General features: G+C 31.2%; 2 protein-coding genes across 4 annotated transcripts; one reads left to right on the forward strand and one right to left on the reverse strand.

The window, feature by feature from the left end:
* The first annotated feature begins 422 nt into the window (after window positions 1-422).
* LOC146538229 (coronin-2B-like) lies at window positions 423-17,150 on the forward strand. 2 transcript variants are annotated; one of them, XM_085186621.1, is made up of 13 exons: window positions 423-723; window positions 2,661-2,835; window positions 3,712-3,909; window positions 6,189-6,305; window positions 9,091-9,240; window positions 9,537-9,701; window positions 10,712-10,918; window positions 11,330-11,434; window positions 11,930-12,067; window positions 12,352-12,454; window positions 12,902-13,068; window positions 13,252-13,401; window positions 13,712-17,150. In XM_085186621.1, the coding sequence occupies exons 2-13, from the start codon at window positions 2,821-2,823 to the stop codon at window positions 13,841-13,843; spliced, it is 1,647 nt and encodes a 548-aa protein (XP_085042747.1). In that variant the 5' UTR covers window positions 423-723; window positions 2,661-2,820; the 3' UTR covers window positions 13,844-17,150. The 2 variants fall into 2 exon arrangements, with proteins under 2 accessions (XP_085042747.1, XP_085042746.1); XM_085186620.1 differs by lacking the exon at window positions 2,661-2,835 and having other exon boundaries at window positions 448-723.
* A 586-nt stretch (window positions 17,151-17,736) lies between these two features.
* bou (glycosylphosphatidylinositol anchored membrane protein boudin) lies at window positions 17,737-19,692 on the reverse strand. 2 transcript variants are annotated; one of them, XM_085187161.1, is made up of 3 exons: window positions 19,481-19,692; window positions 18,822-18,962; window positions 17,737-18,153 (listed from the first exon to the last, which is right to left on the reverse strand). In XM_085187161.1, the coding sequence occupies exons 1-3, from the start codon at window positions 19,533-19,535 to the stop codon at window positions 17,945-17,947; spliced, it is 405 nt and encodes a 134-aa protein (XP_085043287.1). In that variant the 5' UTR covers window positions 19,536-19,692; the 3' UTR covers window positions 17,737-17,944. The 2 variants fall into 2 exon arrangements, with proteins under 2 accessions (XP_085043287.1, XP_085043285.1); XM_085187159.1 differs by lacking the exon at window positions 18,822-18,962 and adding an exon at window positions 19,222-19,377 and having other exon boundaries at window positions 19,481-19,674.
* Window positions 19,693-20,125: the final 433 nt, after the last annotated feature.

Consider the following 20,125-nt stretch of genomic DNA (forward strand, 5'->3'; position numbering starts at 1 on the left):
AGTTAGCACGCTTATTTAAGCTCAGACTTTATCTAATCGTCCGATTTGCTTACAAAACTAACAAACGTGATAATATCATATGATAATTTCATAGCATGACTCTAATGGACATAAAATGTATTCGTTTAATTTAATTTTACAAAGCCAAGCAAACGATCATTATTATATCCCATTAAACCAATAAAATATTGATAATGTCATTAATTCCCATTAAATAATGTTACTGGTATATATGGATGATTTGGAATTTTGGAAAAATTGCTTTATGTACGGTAACTATTTAAAGTCACCACATCTCGATAGTTTGTAAAGGACCTCACAAGCAGTATTAATATTTTATCTGTAATATTGAGCATCTGTCTTACTTGTACTTTTTAGTTTTTACTCTGTGCCTAACTTAACTATTTTAATTCGATTTTTTGTTCGTGATGTGATGCGAATCGTGCATATTGTGATTTATGTAGTAATGTTACTTTACACTGAAATATAATAATTGGTTGACAGCCTAACTTTAGAAAGAGTTATTTTGAATTATAAATTACATTGTTCTATCTACGCACAGTACTTTCATTAAAACTTATTATTTTGGTAAAGGATATGCCTCCGGTAAAGGATGATTTGATAAGAGAAATTAATTGTTTAGATGTAAATTTAACTGAAAAAAGTCCCGGAAAAGGTACAGCACTTGTTGATGTGAGAGCGTGTAATAAACCTGTCGCTAAGGTAAGTTGAAATTATTATTTTTGTATATTATTTTTATTTTCTGCACACAATTAGTTCATTTATCTTAAACAAACCACACATTTTTTACTTCTAATTAAAGTACCTACAACTAAATCAAATAATTGAATACTGTAATTATTATAGTTACTTGATTTATAAGTTATATAATTGTAGTAAAGAAAAACGAATAAAGTATTAACACTCGGAAAAAGAAATATCTATTTTCATATAATTTTCATTGTTCTACGAATTTATCTAATAAATATGATAAAGAAAGTATTTAATTATACATATTTAGGACACGAGATAATTAATAGATTTTATTAATTAACAACACGTTTTCTTTATCATTTAACAATTCTACTACCACTTATTCTGTAATATTTACTCAAAATTATATATGATCCATTAATGTTTTTATTTATGACATTTCATAAAATCTTTATGCTGCCTTAATTACATATGTGATGTAACAAAAGTTGTTTAGTAATTGTTGCAACTACAGTTTCTAACCAGTACTTACTGTTTTCATTATTCCTTTCCTCGATTATTATGTAATAGCTGTTTATTATTCATATAAAATTTTAAATATTGTTATGATTTTATTTAAACTGAAAATTACTGCTTTCTAGTACAATATTAGATTCGTTGATATGACACTAATGTATAAAATCTTAGCAGTTACATTTTTTTAAAATTTTATTTATCAATCGAAGAAGCTTCAAGCATCCCAAAGATTTACCTCATGGGTAGTATGTCCACATGATATTGCAGAAAAAGAAGCTTAGACACTGTCCGCACTCCTCTCTCTACCAATACCAAATTGGATATGATTCTGCTAGTATTTTTGTTGTACTTCTTTCTAGAAAAGAACTGATGATAATTCTAAACAGACTCAAATCTTTAGCAGACTATAAAATGTTTCCATAACATATATCTTTCCATTTTACAGTGTACAAATTAACTGTAAACCTATTCCTGGTCATGTTCATGTTTTTCAAGTAAATACTGAAATGTTGTTATTACATAGTAACAGATTTATTTATATCTAATTCTGAAATTAAATTAGGATGTTTTTTTTTATATTAATTACTTCATTATTTGGATATATTTTTTATTAAATATTTTTATTAACTGGATAAAATAAAACAATTTTTATGAACAATTAAACATTCATAATGATTATATTTTAATATGTAATTAGTCAAATTTTGATAATTCCCATGAAAACAAAAATATCTATGGAGTTTCTAATAAATGATTTTACACTTTTACTTAGATATAGAACAAAATATGTATATGTATTTATTATTTCTCCGTAACTCATTTACACATTGCAGTTTATAATAAATTATTATGCGTAAATACAAAGTTTGTTGTGCTATAATTGTTTTGTTTTTTTTTTATGTTACAAAACTCGAAGATTATGGTACTTACAAAAACCATAATATCATTGAATTATATAAAATTTTCACTAAAGCAACCATTAAACAATTCCATAACAGATTTCTAAAAACGAATTATTTTGAATGACAAGAAAAAAAAACCATCAATATTAAAAATTACAGTTTACATACCGTTCAGAAAGTCAGTTATATTTATACTGTTGCATAAATGAGTTACGCAATAAATAATATTAGTTAAATTGGCGTTAATAGATATTCTGTCTATCGCTTACAATGAGTGTATTTTCTCCAAGTCTCAGCATCAGCGACGATACGTACCAACATCTCTTTTCACTTTTTTTTCGCTTGCCGCTCCGGGCACGCGTCTCTGCTGTCATCATCACGAATAATAAAATCATTTAGAATTGCTTAAACGCTCACTGCACTAGCGTGATGTAGTGTTACGTATATATTTTTACTTTAATTTGCACAATTCCGTTTGTTTCCATTTAATGTAGCTGCCATTTTTTTTGTTTCTTTGAAATTTTTCAGTGTTCATTTAGCAGCTCGTGCTCGTGATGTTGTGGGCGCCTGTGTTTTCAAATACTTATTTGCATATATATTTTTTGTAAAATGCACTAGTGTTCATAGTTTTGGAGCGTGAATCTTATGTAGTGCATGCTTTGATCGCACCCCGTTTAGTGGAGACAACATGACTAATTCACAGGTAAAGGCTTATTTTCTTAGATTATATATTAGATATTAGTTAATTTTTTTTTTGCTTTTAGTAAGGACGCCACGAATGCCTTTTTTTGTACTTTTTATGTTATACGTTTTATTTTGCAATCACCCATTTAGGATATTTTAATTCATTTATTTAGGTGAATACTTGATATTTGTTACTTTTACTTTAAGTTAATGCCTCTATATTTTCTATAAAGTTCTCATGAGGAACGATAGTATGTGAAAAATATTTGAACAATAGTGCCAGTTATCGCACCTTCATGGGATTTACGCTTTTGCGAACATGACTTGCTGTTAAACTTATAAAGATCGAAGAAGATAAAAATATTATGAGTAAGAAAGTACTTAAAAGAGAAATTAATGAATGTATTGTAATATGGTGCCGCTATAGTACTAAAGCATAAGCGCGGCGTTCAGTTCCGCCACTCGACACGCAATGCCTCGAATATTCGGCGGCAAGTGGGGATTGCAGTGTATTAACACTAGGTTCCCTCAGCGTGTATGCGGAATACAGTTTGAAGATAAAAAAATTAATATAGATATAAATACTTAGTACTGCAACTTGGCATGTTTCAATAAATGAGGGTAAAGGTACAGGAATTATGCATGCCCTAAATCAATAAAGCATTGGCATGATTTACAGGGGGTGTTTACGTGAAATCTTTGATATAATAATTTAAAAAAAAAAGGCTATTTATATTAAAATTGGGTAGATTATGTATAATTCTTTCTAACGTAAATTAAAATATGTAGAATCTTGCAAAAAAAAAAAATTTCCCAATTTTCAAAACCTGACGTTTTATGTTTAATGTTTATATTTTTAAAATCATATGGTGAGTAGTGAATTGCGGTATTTTAGGTATGGTTCCGTGGCGTGAGGAGCTCAAAGTTCCGCCATGTGTACGGAGTGCCCTTCAAAAGGGAGAGGTGCTACGACAACATAAAGATCACCAGGAACGCGCACGACTCCAACTTTTGCGCTGTCAACCCTAAGTTTGTCGCGATCGTGACTGAAGTCGCCGGTGGTGGTGCCTTCCTCGTGCTGCCCTTGGATCACGTAAGTCAATAAGTAATGTTAGAAAACGTACTGAAGTTTCTGGTTCACTAGGTTAATAGAACTAGAGTAGTATATTTGCGTTCTCTGTAAATTACTAGTCCATATATCTGTCAAATCACGTATGCTCGATGGTTGGGGGTTCCAATACCACGAATGATAACGCGCCAATGAAACAACGGTCATTTTAATATAATATTCCATTACAGTACCTACTTTATACACTTCTTGCAGCGCCGCGATGGCGTCATATGTAATAATTAAGGCTTTTATACTGTATGTTGTCGTTTATGTGGAATAAATATTTGCCTTGTGGGTGATAAACTGTTTTGTAATTAAAGCTGTAATTTCAACCACGTACTTATATATTCTAACGACATATTTACTTATTTACGTAGAATCAACCGATTATCATATGCCCTTAATTTGTATAGTAGCACGTAGCACGCGATGGGAACGCGTCGTACAATTTAGAATATTTTATTAAATATTATCTAACAGCATTTAATGCTATTCGTTCATAAATGTAGATTCATTATGTTATTTCTGTTAATTATAATGTGAGACTCTGTGAATATGCTAACTCGGTAAACTAGATGTAAATATCTAAAAGTGTGTTATCAACGAATGGACTAGGGATGCAAGTTTTCTTTTATAGAAAAGCTAATAACTGTTGCATTTGAACCTCTTTTAGTGATTTTCTCTTATTTTGACTGAACTTAACGAACTAGTATACTAGCGTGCTTTCCAAATGCTTTCCAAAAGGGAGGGCGGTTGGTCCGTGCCTACCCCATAACCCACATAGTAAGGCACAAGCCCACCCCAGAAAATTTACTAACAAAAAATATCTACTACCACCGCCGTATCTTATCAGATATATTCTTAATGTCCTTTCTTATTACGTTAAGTTATAAATCAAATGCAAATAAATTAACTAATAATTTGATCATGTTCAATTTGTCATATTAAAGAATTTGTGAATATATTAAGTTAAGAGCTCGCGTGAGAAAATGAAACTGAAATGTAACAACAGTTGGGTTGCCACGGCACTGGCAGTAGTAGTACCGACTAACTCCCAAGGCGCGCTACGTGTGTCGAATTGCGACGTAATTACTTGACTTAATTGTTCAGGCACATTCGTCTCCGTCGTTACTTTGTACGAAATTAAAACCTTTGGAATTATACACTATATTTCTACTATATCTCGCTATTTCGTGAACGTCAGCTTTAAAAAATTAGATCTTTTATTATTTGTTCCTGGAGGAATTTCGAGAAATTCCTTTTTTGTAGTATTCCTTTCAACTCAGTGAGGACTAAGAATCCTACGGATTAAATAACATCATTTTCACGCAGTAGTTTTGGCTTTGCGTTATATTAGTCACTCAGTAATGGAAGGTTTTTATATGTATAGAATATAAATATTATTTAATGTATTTTTGTAGGTATATAACAAAACTAGTATGATATGCACGATTATGGTAAATTCGAATTGTAAATGATTCAATGTTTGATATCAGTATGCTGAATGTCAAATGTTGTGGTTTTGCGGTTCTGCTAACAATTCCGAAGGTTGCGGATTTGATTTTCATACGAAGAGTTCATATTGTGTTAGTCAATAATGATTTAAACAACCTGGTTGTAGCACATTATGATGAGGGAAGCCTGACATGTCTTGTTTTACTTGACCTCATTACTATTTTTTTTATCGGAAACCATCGAGCGATGACATATTTTTCTTCTATTTCAATAATAAACTACAATTTATTTATTGCATTTATTTTTATAGTAGAGTTACTTGATATCATACGTTTTTTTTAGTTTCACATCTTCAACAGAGGGAACCTAGGAACCTAGTGTTATTATATACACATCCACTCCGTTCTCATTAAGACACTTCTATTCCCCGCTTTTCGCCGAATTCGGAAGGCATTGTGAGGCTTTACCGTATTACTAGAGCGAGGAAATGTAAATATTAAATATTTCATTTTCTTGAGTGGAAACGAACTCTTATACTGTCGCCATGTCTGGCCTCTATATGATATTTCAGTTAATTGAAAGAAAAAAAAACTTTTTTCTAAGCTGACTGGTAGTTAGAAAGGTTACATATGCACCATGCTAAAAAATTATTTTTACCAAATGATGTTCCTTACAGTAATTTTTAATTTAGGAATATATTATACATTTTCAACAAGTCACGATGTTTAATTTTGATTTTCAATCACCAGTGTCATTTATATCCACCATGATTACCTCAATTTTTTAACATAATTTTAAAATTTCAGACTGGCAGATTGGATTTCAACGCGAGCCGCGTCACCGGCCACAAAGGCCCCGTGCTCGACATAAAGTGGAATCCGTTCAACGATAACATCATAGCATCGTGTTCGGACGACTGCACGGTAATATCGTTACGATTTTTCATAGATTTCAATTAACCCGTAAAAAGCGGTTAACGGCCATTGCCAAATGCTTTTACGGTCCCGTTCCAACTGTTTCTGATTGGTGTAACCTGTTCCGATGAGTTCTATGTTCGTTCTAGATACTTCGATAGCTTAAGTTATAAATTGTGGACAAACAATGTAAGTTTTGATATTATTGATATTACTCATTGTTCCGATTATGTCTGGATTTATAGTTTTAAATAACAGTTCTATTGTGTCACTTGGTAACACCATTTGTTTTTCTTTCTTTACTTCCATACTATTGGCGAATTTTTCTTTAGGAAATTGGTTAACTGAAAGATTCTTACGGTTGCAACACAGTATATTTAAAATAATATCTTATTTGTCCGCAAAAAAGGAAAAGATATCACTCTTAGTTTCCAAAAAAATTCCACAAGTGATTTTAGACTTGCCGTTAGAACAATTTAAAATTGAAGCAAGCATTACATATATTTTAAAACTAAGCAAGTCTTACTATTCGCTTCACGAGCACTATAATTATAATAGTGTGGTATTAAATGCTGTTAATGTTTAATCGGGAAGCTAATGATATACATCTATTATGTATTATATTTTAAAACGAACATCAAGAGTTTCTTGTCGACTCTTATCAGCAGAACAGACATCCGAGCTGGTAGTAGCTTCCTGTAAGACTGTCACTACTATTTCTATGTAACTTGACCATTCAAAAATGCTATATTCACAACGTCTATTACATAGTTAATCAAGTAAAATTGTACTCATTATACTTGGATTTTTTATAACAGTTTTATCTATATATATAAAATCGAAAGGTCACTCACTCATCACGAAGTCTCAGAAAATATAAGTGCTAGGAATCTCAAATTTTGCATAGGAGTTATTTATAGGACGTAGGTGCTCGCTAAGACGGGAATTTGCAATATTCGACTCCTAAGGGGTTATTTTTGGGGTTGAAAGTTTGTATGAAACTTCGTTACTGCAAATGCTAGGAGTCTCAAATTTTGCATGGACGTCACTCATGGAGACAGAAATTAATAATAACGTAGTTCACGCAGGCGAAGCCGCGAGCGGGCCGCTAGTATTAGATATAGACGGCATTAATGTGAAAAACGCAACTGCAAATCGAATTTATTCTGTATTCGGTATATTTTTGTATGCGGCCAAACGTATCTGTGATACTGCATTTATTTTAATATTCGTTAAAAATTTTGTGCTGTAATTTAATCAAGTGAAATATTTTTCATTTTTCGATTAATTTTTAACATATCCCTCAGCTACTATGTATTTTTTAGTAAAACTGTTTTTGTAAAGTGGAAATGTATTATTTAATTTCATTATTACATAAAGACTAATTTATATATTGTATTTGATATTACTATTTATCTTTTTAGGATTCCGTACCTCAAAAGGTAACAGTACCCTATAAAGATTCCAGGTAACAGTACCCGAAAAGTAAAAAAAAATTCTAAAATTGAAATTTATTTCACAGTTTGTTTTTGTCTATAACTTATTCTTTCTGTTGACATACAATCCTGAAATTTGTGCGGAGCCTTCAGTGAGCAAATCCGACTTGCACTTGACCGATTTCTCTTATCTTCTACATATTCCGCGTATTAAGCGATTACATATACTAGGTAGTAAACTACTCCATTTGCAACTTTTTTATCAAATTAATATTTAAATTTGGTCAATAGCACCTTGTGCTATCAAGATTATATAATAGTAAATATATTATAATAGTAATCTAAAGTAGTAGTAATAGTATATGTCCACTTACCATAACGAAGTTCTTCACTTATCAGCACTTAGGTGTTTTACATCACTCACTCTATATTGCAATATAAATCCACCCATTAGATGATTAAACCACTTTAAATTGTTAACCAAATATTAGCTTTATTCTCTTTGTTAATTCGTTCTATTATTTACATATCAAGAGTATGCCACATAATAACTTGAAGTGCGATGAGAAAAATTAAGGTTAATTGCGTATTAATTGTTCTTAACAATGATTGTCGAAAGTCCTCGTCCTCGTATTGTATAATATATTTATGTTTTAATTCCATTAATATGTGATATGTCTTTTGATTTTTTTTCCCTTGTCTAGCACAAGCGTGTGACTGTAAAGATTGTGGGTTCGATTCCTACTCGAGGAAATGAAATATTTTCTTATTTTCATTTCTTCGCTATGTTGCTCGGGGCAAAGCGCGATGTTGAGTTTCGCCACTCAACTCGCTATGTCTCGAGAATCTGGCGGAAATCTGGGAGCGAAGTGTCTTAACACTATGCTCACTCCGCCTACCCCGTTGTGTGGATACAACATGTAGCTGTTTTTTATTTATTTAGGTTTATCTGTAATATTATCTAAATCTTATTTATAGTAAAAAAAACTTGATAAATGCATGAACGTGTATTCGGAACATTTATAATTTCATGGACTGAATTAAAAAAATATATAATTATTTAGTAAAATTACATTCATTGTTTTAAAATCTATGCTGAAATCTTTTTGCATAGCGCTCTGTACTCATGACCTAGTATTTCTATTGGTGTTCTACAAGCCCCTTATAATCTCACGCCAATCTTGCAATCCATATCCCACTCTGCAATAGCAACGTGGGAGTAAAAACCATATAGCAGAGTAGGCAGAGAGAACCTTGTGCTAGAACACTCTTTTTGCCCACTTTCCGCCCAATTTTCCAGACCGCTACTACGTCATAACGGCCTCAATATATTTTTCTAATATTAATTTTATATACAGGTAAAGCTATGGCACATACCCGATGGAGGTCTCTCCATGCATTTAACCGACTGGCTCGTTGAATTGCATGGACACAAGCGCAGAGTCGCGTACATTGAATGGCATCCCACTGCTGAGAACATATTGCTTAGTGCCGGTTTTGATTATTTGGTGAGTTATTTATATTATTAATAATATTGTTTTTTAATTAGTTTGAGAAACAATAAAAAAATATTATAAATTATTTAAATATACCAGTAGCCAGCCAGCCAGTACAGATATGAAATAGTTAGTAATTTAGACATTTTGTTATACTTAAAATCATTTTTATGTTAACTTTAAAGGTATATATCATGTAAAATTTGAATTAAAAACGTACTTGAAATTTATATAAAAAAATTTCTCAATTGTATTTTTTGGTCTAAGATTTTTCAATTAAATTATACATATATTTAAATGATTTTTAGATCTTCGTATGGGACGTGGGAAAAGGTGAAGCTGTAAAAATAATAGACTGTCACAGTGACGTCATCTACTGCATGTCCTTCAACCGTGATGGCTCCCTCCTAGCCACCACTTGTAAGGACAAGAAGCTCAGGGTCATTGAACCCAGACGGGGGATTGTGCTTTCTGTGAGTATAACTTTTTTATTTGTTTAATTTAACCTAATATATTTCAAGTTAAGTCTAGTTTGAGGCCGTCGTGACACAAGCATGTATTCGATTCCCGATCGGGGGACTGCACTATTTAATATGTTCATATTCCTCGCTCTGGTAACAAGTCAAAGCGAGCCGTTGTGTTTCGCCACTCAACATGCAACGCCAGAAGATTTGAGCGGAAAGTGGGGAACTGAGGGTTTTAACACTAGAATACAGTTGATGCTGAAAAAAAAACATCTAGTGTCAAGACATTGAATTCTCCGCTTTCCTCTTGAATTCCGAAAGAGAGATCAAACTCACTGTTTTATTATATTGCGTTTACAATTTGATGTTGTTTCACTGCGCTCCTGTGGCCACGATTTTTTTCTGTAACTTGGAATATGATTTAATATTATTTGATGTCATGGTGCAGAGAAGTTAGGGAAAATAGTATTAATTTATATATAAAATTATGTTATTATTACTAACCTAATAAAACAAAACAAAACGCGGTGTTGTGTTCCGCAACTCAATATATCTAGAATCTGTCTTTAAAATTGGTCTGACAGAATTAAATTGGCGCTAAGCTATTATATTAATAGCGAATTTACTTTCATATTCATAATTACCTAATAAATTCTAGTAATAAACCGTAAGCATTTTTTAAAATAATAAATTATTATTATAAAATGGTATTGAATGCAGCATGCAATACTTTTATATAATTAGTTGAAATAATTTATTATGTATATTTATGAGTTGTGAGTGAGTGAGTACCATAACAGGTTTATTAACTCAGGTAGTAACCTACTTTATATTAATTACTTATATTTTTATACTTATTTTTAATAATCACATTTTTAGTGCCCATTCCAGCATTAGTGATTGATTGAACTAACTTACCTAAATAAGTTAATGTCTTAACACTAGGTTCCCTTTCCTTATCCTCATAAATGCAAAATATAGATTAAAAAGTAACCTTCAAACGCGTTCCCCAATTCCAGGAAGGCACATGTCACACTGGAACAAAAGCGTCGAAGTGCACGTTCCTCGGCAGCTCCGGCAAGGTGCTGACCACCGGGTTCTCCCGCTACAGCGACCGCCAGTACGCCGTGTGGGAGCAGCACGAGCTCGACCGCCCGCTGGTCTGTGAGACCATCGACAGCTCCTCTGGCGTGGTGTTCCCGTACTACGATTGTGATACTAATATGGTAAACTTTTTTATTATGAATACACACTATCAATACAGTACGATTGTACTTTGCGCTTCTTATCCCACTGCAGCCAAGTCCAAAAGAAGGGTTATGATTTTAGCGCGTATACATGTACTGTACGTCCATTATTTTCTCCCTTGACTGTTAAACTAACAAACCGATTGTTTTTAGTATCCCACATAAAGCAGAATAGGTAGAGACACTCCACTGCCCACTTTCCGTCGAATTTTCGGAACTCAACGCCGCGGTTGAAGAAATGAAAATATTAAACACAAACAATTTATTCTCCCGAGTGAAAACAGAACCCTCAACCGCTGTTTTTACAATCACACGCTTGTGTCAATGCGCTACAACGGCCTTTATTTTAATAAAAGCAAATAATTTATTAACATTATTGTAATAATTCAGGTATATCTTGCTGGCAAGGGCGACGGTAACATCCGCTACTACGAAGTGGTCGATGAGCCGCCATATGTGCATTTCCTTAATCAATTCCTGTCTGGTAACCCTCAAGTAAGTAAAAAAAAAAAAAATTATACAATTTATGACATTGCAAACTTAGTAATTTTTGTCTTGTTACTTAAATAGAATGAAGTTCTTATCTTACAGCATGGTAGACAGAGAGAATGAAACCAACTGAGAGCTGACTGAAATGAGAGTTTACCGTTATCCACTTTCTGTCTAAATTACTTGTGAAGTAGTGGAACTTAACGCCGTACTTTAATTAATCAAATTTATAATAAAAATAGAATAAACAATTAATAATAATATATATATATAATTTTCCTCAATTAAAAATCAGATCTACCAAATCTTTGTCTTGTTACCAAAACGAGAAAATTAAAATATTAAATATTTATTTTATTCTCCAGAGCAATGGAACCCACAACTGTCGCGCTTTCAGTCACTCTTATGCCACTACACCAGGACGGCCTCATTTTATATATGTTAGAGTAATAAATAATATTAAATATTAAAGATATTATATAATAATAATATGTTTTCTAGCGTGGTCTGGGTTTTATGCCGAAGCGTGGCGTCAACACTAGTATCTGCGAAGTGTTCCGCTTCTACAAGCTGCACACGTCGCGGGGCCTGTGCGAGCCTATTTCTATGATTGTGCCTCGTAAATCGGATTGTTTTCAGGTATTTTTGTTCTTTATTTATATTAAAAAACGTGACGTTGCTGCCTATACAAAAGGTGTGGTGGGGTTAAATAAGAGATGTGCCGCACCTCAGGCCGGTAGACAGAAACCAGTATCGACCGGTTCAAACCAAGCAAGCGACGAGAATTTTTAAACGAGATTTTCTTATACTTTTTCTATAAAACAAAAAAAAATCGACATTTGACACTTGCAACAGTCTCTATAGGAAATATTATTATGTAATTGTAAATATTGTATGTCAATATATCTATTTTTATTTTATAGGAGGATTTGTATCCGGACACGGCGGCGCCGCAGCCAGCGCTCAGTGCGCGCGACTGGCTCAGTGGACTTAATGCTCCACCATTGCTTATTAGCATGAAAACAGGTTAGTAGAGGTTATACCCCAAGATCCCAGAGCCTCTGAAAGGGCCTCATTTTCAAGTTAGTGCAGTATGCATACACTCTTAACTACATATTAGATTATTGATTTTCAAATTTAAGCTTTGCTAAAATGAGGTAGATCTGAGGGCCCTGAGAGCACAGTCCGTTATATTTATATACGATAAGGTCGATAGATACAGTTTGAAGTGTAAAGCGATATTTCCGGTTGAATTAAAATAAAACCACAAACGACAAGGCACGCAGATTCATTTGATAGTAGACAATTATAGTCTAGGGAAGTAACTATACAATATAAGTCTTACTTAGTAAATCAATTGCAAATGTGTATAACAAGAGTGAATAATATAATTATTATAAAACCTGGGTGGGTTCACCTAACATAATATATAATTAAAATAATATAAAATAAATCGTTTATTCAACCGGCTAGGTGTAACAATATCAACGCACAAGCCCCGCACGAACAACAACGCGCCCGCGCTGCAGCCGCAGGACGCCAACAACCGCAAGAAATTCGCGTTCCTGTCGCGCGAGACCACGCCCGACTACCGCCCGCTGGCCACGTGGCAACAGAACCACGAGGGCGACGGACCACAGGTATGGTGTGATGCTGGTCGGAGTTTAGTGACAACTGTGGCTTCAATCGCTGTTCCTTCGCATAGAGAATCATTTTTTTTACTTTACTAATGATTTTTTTGATGAGTGACATACTACAGCTACTGAATATATTTTAAACTGAAAGTTTCCTTCCAAAAACTAATTGTAAATTAACAATAACAGGTAACAGAAAAATGTCAGAAAACCAGCGCAAATCAAAACACTAAGTTCCATCAACTCCAGCGTATGTTTGGGAAACAGACCGGGGAATCTGAACCTGTACCATTGTATAAGCAGATCAATCAAGGCGATGTTTTCAACACTGAACATGAAGTAAGTTCAACTTTATTACGTTTTTTAACTTTAGGCTGTATTCCACATATGGCAGTGTAGGCAGAGGTTTCCCATATATTTTTAACTAAAGCAATTGGATTAAACCCAATATCATCCTGATGTCGACTCACAAGCAATTGCAAGCGCAAAGTTGTGTTCCGTCGCTCAACTTGCAGTCTCGAAAAATTGGGTGTAGCGTGGGGAAAGAAGAGCCTAACACTAGGTTCCTTTTGCCTCCCTGCGGGATACATCGTAAAGCTATTAAAAAAATACATTAAATACAAAATATTTACTGTATATAATTTTTCAGTTACGCCTCGCCTTCAATCGTCAAGGCGAAGAGTTACGCATAGTGAAGCGTCAATTGCATAACAGTCAACAACGTGTACGCGAATTGGAACAAAACCTCGCTGCTTTGCAAGCGCACTTACGTGAAACATAAAAAGATTATCTCTCCTCTTATCCTCTTTATATCATGACCTCTTTTCCCCTTGTCCTTTGTATAACATGACTCCTTTCCCAATTGTCCTCTTTATAACTTCACTCCTTTCCCCTTGTCATCTTAATATGATGACTCTTCTCTTCTTTATACAATATCCAGACCAGGAGGTCCTTAAGAAGAGTCAACTTTAAATAATGACATGAAATGAGCCAAATATATGGATTTAAAGAGACTAATAACAGATAATATGTTAAAAACATGCAGCATTAGTTGTCTCTATTTAGAATGTTTTGAAAATGTAAAGATAAGAAAGATACTAAGGGAAGAAAATGGCGTATTCTAAAGTTATTTATATTTAGATATTGTTTTTTCTTTGCGTTTAGCGATATAATATATTACTGCCATTGAAACTCGTCTTTATCTATATTTAAGTGGGGTTTTTAATATTTTATCTAACATAATTGCCTCTTGATGCTCAGTTTCTTTATTTAGGCAGGTATAGATCTATCTATCTAAACAAAAATTATCTGTTTTCTCATTCCATATGAATGTAATACTTATAATACTTAGTGTTTAAGTAAATTTTGAGGCTTTAGAATTTTTTTCATGATAAATTAAAATTAAATTCGATATTGGTATTACAAACAAATGTTCACAAAAAAGGCCTGCAGCTATTTGGCTATGCTTTTTGAGATGACATTATGTGAACTACTAATTTAATTGTATTATTATGTATAGAATTAAGAGCTTTAAATTGCTTGTACAACAAGCTTACTTTGAAGTAAAAGCTGCTCTTATCTTGATTATTATTGGAACAGATTTGACAGATCATACCACAAAAAATTCAATATATTGTAATTATTTATTATATACCGTCGTGGTGCAGTAAGCCCGAAGATTGTGGGTTCGATTCCTACTCGTGGGAATAAAGTACCAGTTCATTATCAATCAGTCCTACTTATTTTTAGTTAAATCTATCAAAACTTTTCCAATAATAATCTCATTTTCCATGTAATTGCAATAAATATGCCTTTGTGTAGTGTAACTGTATTTGATACTTATATTCTCCACTGATTCATTTAAACATTACTTTTAAGGACATGATCTTATATATGGCATACTATTGATATGAAGTAATATAAGCCGTATAATAGACTGTATACAAAAAAGTATATACTTATACTACGATTTCTTTTTATTTTATTGGTATTTTTCTATATAATTCAATTTCTAACAATGACCAAAATTAATATGTATGCTTTGCATACTTGTGATAGCTTCACACTTTGTGTATGTGTTAGTGTGCAGTAGGTGTTTTTATTCTGTGACATTTATTTTTCCATATAACATATTTTATTTTTATATTTCAATGCTCAATTTGATTTTAATTTATTTCTGCATACCGATTACTTCTCTTTAAAGAGAAGGCCACGGATCTTTAATATTAACTTTTTAATTTGAATTTGGCAGCTGAATAATTTAATTAATTATTAAAAATGATATCCCAATGGGAACAAAATTTAATCATTCCATACTATATGTATTATTATTTTTATATTTTTTTTATTTAGGTGTACTTTTGTACTGATGGCCTAAGGTTTTAATTTTTTATAACATACTTATATGATATTAATATTCATAAATTTGATTTATTAAGCATATTTTTTTTCTGATTGCATAAATAACACTCAAGATAATTATAAAGTGGTAAATTTTATATAGAATATATGACACGAATTATTTAATTTTATATATTAACTTTAATAAACGGAAATAATCATATTTATATTATTTGTGTCCATGTACATATATGTATGTTATTTTATCATCATGTCGCTAATAAAATGACAATTTGTAAATGAAGTATATAGAAGCAAATATAAGTGTAAACTTTATTGTTTTCTTATAAAATTTGTATATTGTGTGAGTTAATTGTTATATTGGTTGTCGTCTAATATTTTATCAAAAGTTATAGGAATTTTACAATAACATGTTTTATTTACTTTTCATTGCAACGATACACAATGTTAGAATACGTAGAATAGTAAAATATAATATATATTTATACAGTGAAATCTTTCTAATTGTGATTTCAAAAGATTTTATACCATTTCAAGAGGATTTCCATTTATCCAGTTTCCAATTAGAGAACTTTAAAATTATACTCGTCTTATTTAGAGGCCCTCGCTTACATATTAATTTTGCTTGTAGGCAAAGGTAAACATTGAAAAATCATAGAAACGAAATCTCATATAAATAGGTTCAAAATACAGCGACCTTATTAGAATTTTCAAAAATACAGGCCTCTCAATTATCCATGTTGGACTTAAGCTTATTTTAATGTATAAATTAATATGTTTTATTCAATTTTCCAAATGGAGGTCTCAATTGAGAAAGAATAGAGAGAGAGAAGATTGCTTGCATGCCGTATTTGCTTCTATATAATTCAATCGTTTAGACTTAGGGCACTATTTTCATATGCACATGACTAAGTCTATTTCCCATTTTTATTAAGTTTTTACAAATTGTTACAAATTGTTTTTATAGTCTGATTTACATTTAGTGTTTCCTGTTAGTTAATTATGTAATATTTTCCTCATTTTGACATGTTTTTTTTTGTATGGTTATTATAATTTTGTGTTGTACTTTCTTTTATCAATAAGGATATGAAATTAAGTATGTCTTAATTAGTTTAGCTTTTATAAGTGACATTAAGATTTAACTATTGTGGATAGCATTGCCGTGTGTAGACGGACGCTAGTGTTAATTTTTGTATGGTTGTGTATTATGTAGCTTTTGCAATTAATGTTACACTCGCAACCTACTATTAGCATTCAATATCGAGAAATGTACTGCCAGACCGTTTAAATAATAAATTGGTACAAAAAATGTTACCTGATTTTTTGTACATATCTATTACATTTAATTTTTCATTTAATATTTTGATATGGTTAGAGTAGGTGCTAAGTTTTAAGTCTTCGTTGCTTGGTATAGTGATAGTTGTGCAGCAAGCTAGTGCTTGTTCAGTGTGTTTTTTGTATTGCTATTTTTTTTTATTTTTGACAAAAATGTGAAATTTAAAATTATCATAGTTTTTTTTTTAAGTTTAAAAATTCACATATAAATGTGTTAGTTTTGTTTCAACATTCCATATTATATCAACGATATTAGGTAAGTCAAATGAATCAAAGTATTATTGCATATAAATTAGTAATTTACTTTTGTGGCTAAGTCGACGTTAATATTTATTGTGTATTTTTATATCATGCTTGTGTAGCACAAATTTTCAATAAATGTTTGAACATTTTGTAATTTTTTTTACTGTAACCTCCAGTCAATAAACTGTTCAATAAAATATTGAATCAAACCCTCAAGGTTTGTTTCCCGCTCTTTAGAAAATTAATTATTGTCACAATAAGAAGACTAAGCGCAACGTTGATATGCATAAAACGAACAAGTGTTAGGTTTTATAAAAAGAGGGTAGTTAATAAATCAATAATGGTATAAAAGCGACAGATATCGTCAATATGACAGTTTGATTCCGGACGGTATATGGCATAGAGGTTAGGCATATTACTGGTGAAGGAAATAAATGGAAGACTGCACATGTGAGTTTATTGTTTTATTATACAAGCATATTACGTCATTGCACATTTATTTAAAAAATATATATCAAAATGACGTGGTTGAGTTTGTTCTCATAATTATATTATTGAAACATAAATATAGAATATTTTTTAAAATGTTCAATGATGGTTATATTTACTGTATAGATGGAAAATATTATTTATATGTGGTATACATGTGTCTCCATAAAAACATGTAGAGTAGAATTTGAACCAATATTCAATGAGCATAATAGTGACAGGTAAGGACCAAAGTAAAAGATAGTCTTAAATGTAAAAATTATTATATTATGATAATACAATGAACACAATAAAAATATGTTCAATTAGGTCTTATTATAATTACTTTTTAATAAATACTTAACAAGTATACCTTGTGATGCTACCATGGACGGATAATGGATGGAATGTCATATAAAATTGAGATTCTTAATATCATAATTATACTAATTATTTTTAAATATGTCTTAGTAATTTACATTTTAAAAAATCCAAATATTGGTATACATAAAATAAATACCAAAAATATAGCAGATATTTGTATGCTAGATGCTCCATTGCAGCCGTCAGTACTGCAAGTGTAAACACATGTCCTGTATTCCAGTTTGTCTCCAGGCTGTTGAACATAGTTACAGTAGTTTCCTAAATCTAATGATGAACAATATCTCTTTGTTCCGATGCCTCCTGTAAAAAAATCAATACTAGTGTTTATTATTTCTACTACTAAATAATACAGTTACAATTTGGTTCCCTATCCCCTAAGCTAGGAAGGAACCTGTATTTTAGGGAGAAGTGAATCTGATGAGATTTATGATTAAAAGAGAATTATACAAATTGTAGAGGTTGTATTTTTTTATAATAGAATACTAAGCTATATATTTTTCTTAACTAGAAAAATTGTGACATTAATTGTGATACAAAAAAATATATATTTAGGTTGACTTATTAATTCAAACATGCGTAAATTTCAACACTCACCTTGTTCATATAAATGTAATAACAAGCGTATAACTCAACTTCAAATTTCTTTATTTGTAATTATTAAAAGCTGTAAATTGAGCTAAAAAAATAGTGTGTAAATAGCAAGCATTTTGAGAATAGTAAAGCTTGATAACATAAAATATATACAGATAATATCTTAAAACCATCCAGCATATGACTGCAGTGATTGTGGGTTTGATTTTTACTAGTAAATATTATTTAATTTCATTTGGAAAAAACAAACCATACTAAAAAAAATTGAGAGAAAGAAAACAGTATCTTAACAAAGAAAAAGTGTGGAGCTGTATTGTGAATCAAAAATAAAACAACAAGTGCAATTTTAGCTCACACTATTAGTAGTTAGTAAGAACCTGAAATTTTGATACAATATTGTGCATCATATACGTGACTGCACGGAAGTGGTTTTATAATGCCACCATCGAGCTTCATAAGACCATCACTACACTCCAATGTTGATGTAGAATTGCATTGGTAACATTCAATTCCTTTGACTGATGAGTGAAAAATTCAAATAAATATAGTAAACAATGCTAATCAATTACAGATTATTGCCTGTAGATAAATATTAAAATCTTTACTAAATATATATATACAACTACTGCCACCACACCCAATATTGTTATGTTTTATTGAGGAAATGTTAAACATGTAATAACAGAAGTGTTAATAAAAAAAATGTAAGTTTGTTATTAGAAATTTCCATCACCATAAGTTAGTGTCAGGCTTATTTTATATGAAACTGATCTCTACCTTCAAATCTGCCAACATGTTTAATACAGAATTGGGCATTGTGTATACCTTCGCAATCAATTGGCTCTAATTCTGTGTCTGTATCTAAATATTCGTTACACTCAAAGGGTTCGTTTGAATTTGTACCAGAGCACTGGTAACAATTAATTGAATACGCTATAATAATATAATAAAATTAAATATTTGATACAAAATCATAGAAAATAACATAAACAAATTTAACGTAAATGGGCGTTGTTTGTAACGACGCAACCTGTACCTGTTTTTAAAATATTCATCGTCAATACTAGAAAAAGTAAATATTTTGAAGTCATTTTTATTTATTAAATCTAAGTGTACGTTAAAAACTTTCGGTATCCTGTTACTCGCCCATATAAAAATTATAAAATAAGTTTGTAAACCATCATAAACTTTCAAGTTAAAATTTTAGAACTGACAACTGAGTTATGTCATGTCAGTTGTTTCAAATTTCAATATCAATTGCTTGAGATTACCACAGATAAAGATAAATAATCAAATTATTAGCACCTATATTATAATTGCTCGTGGTTCGTCAGAACAGTTTAGAAATACAATATAGTTTAAATAATGTAATACATCTTCATACAATCTTTATACATTATTTTGTATAATTTTTTTCTATTTTATTTTCGATAATTATATAATACTGTACATAATAATGTGTACCGTATATAATATAAAAAAGACAAAGAAAAGAAAATGTTGTGGATGTGGTGTGTGTGTGTAATGGATTTAATAATCCATTCATTTTATAAATCAACTTATTAAAGTTTTTGTAAAAAAAGGTTTGCTATCGATATGTTTCGATTACTTTAACGCGTCGGTTAGAAGTTACGTTGTTTCCCTACAAAAAACTTAAAATTTAATTTTTAAAAATATGTTT

Source organism: Heliconius melpomene, chromosome 6, assembly GCF_056956725.1.
Source record: "Heliconius melpomene rosina isolate 202511_hmr_F chromosome 6, ASM5695672v1, whole genome shotgun sequence".
Taxonomy (NCBI): domain Eukaryota; kingdom Metazoa; phylum Arthropoda; class Insecta; order Lepidoptera; family Nymphalidae; genus Heliconius; species Heliconius melpomene.

Bases quoted from the DNA above. Each gene is read 5' to 3' on its own strand.
- LOC146538229 (XM_085186620.1), top strand. From the start codon at position 598: ATGCCTCCGGTAAAGGATGATTTGATAAGAGAAATTAATTGTTTAGAT. The intron at 9,241-9,536 runs GTGAGTTATTTA...AATGATTTTTAG, and splicing joins GTGCCGGTTTTGATTATTTG to ATCTTCGTATGGGACGTGGG. The intron at 12,068-12,351 runs GTATTTTTGTTC...TTTATTTTATAG, and splicing joins GTAAATCGGATTGTTTTCAG to GAGGATTTGTATCCGGACAC.
- bou (XM_085187159.1), bottom strand. From the start codon at position 19,535: ATGACTTCAAAATATTTACTTTTTCTAGTATTGACGATGAATATTTTA. The intron at 19,378-19,480 runs GTACAGGTTGCG...ATATTATTATAG, and splicing joins GATGAATATTTTAAAAACAG to CGTATTCAATTAATTGTTAC. The intron at 18,154-19,221 runs GTAGAGATCAGT...ATTTTTTTACAG, and splicing joins ACATGTTGGCAGATTTGAAG to GAGGCATCGGAACAAAGAGA.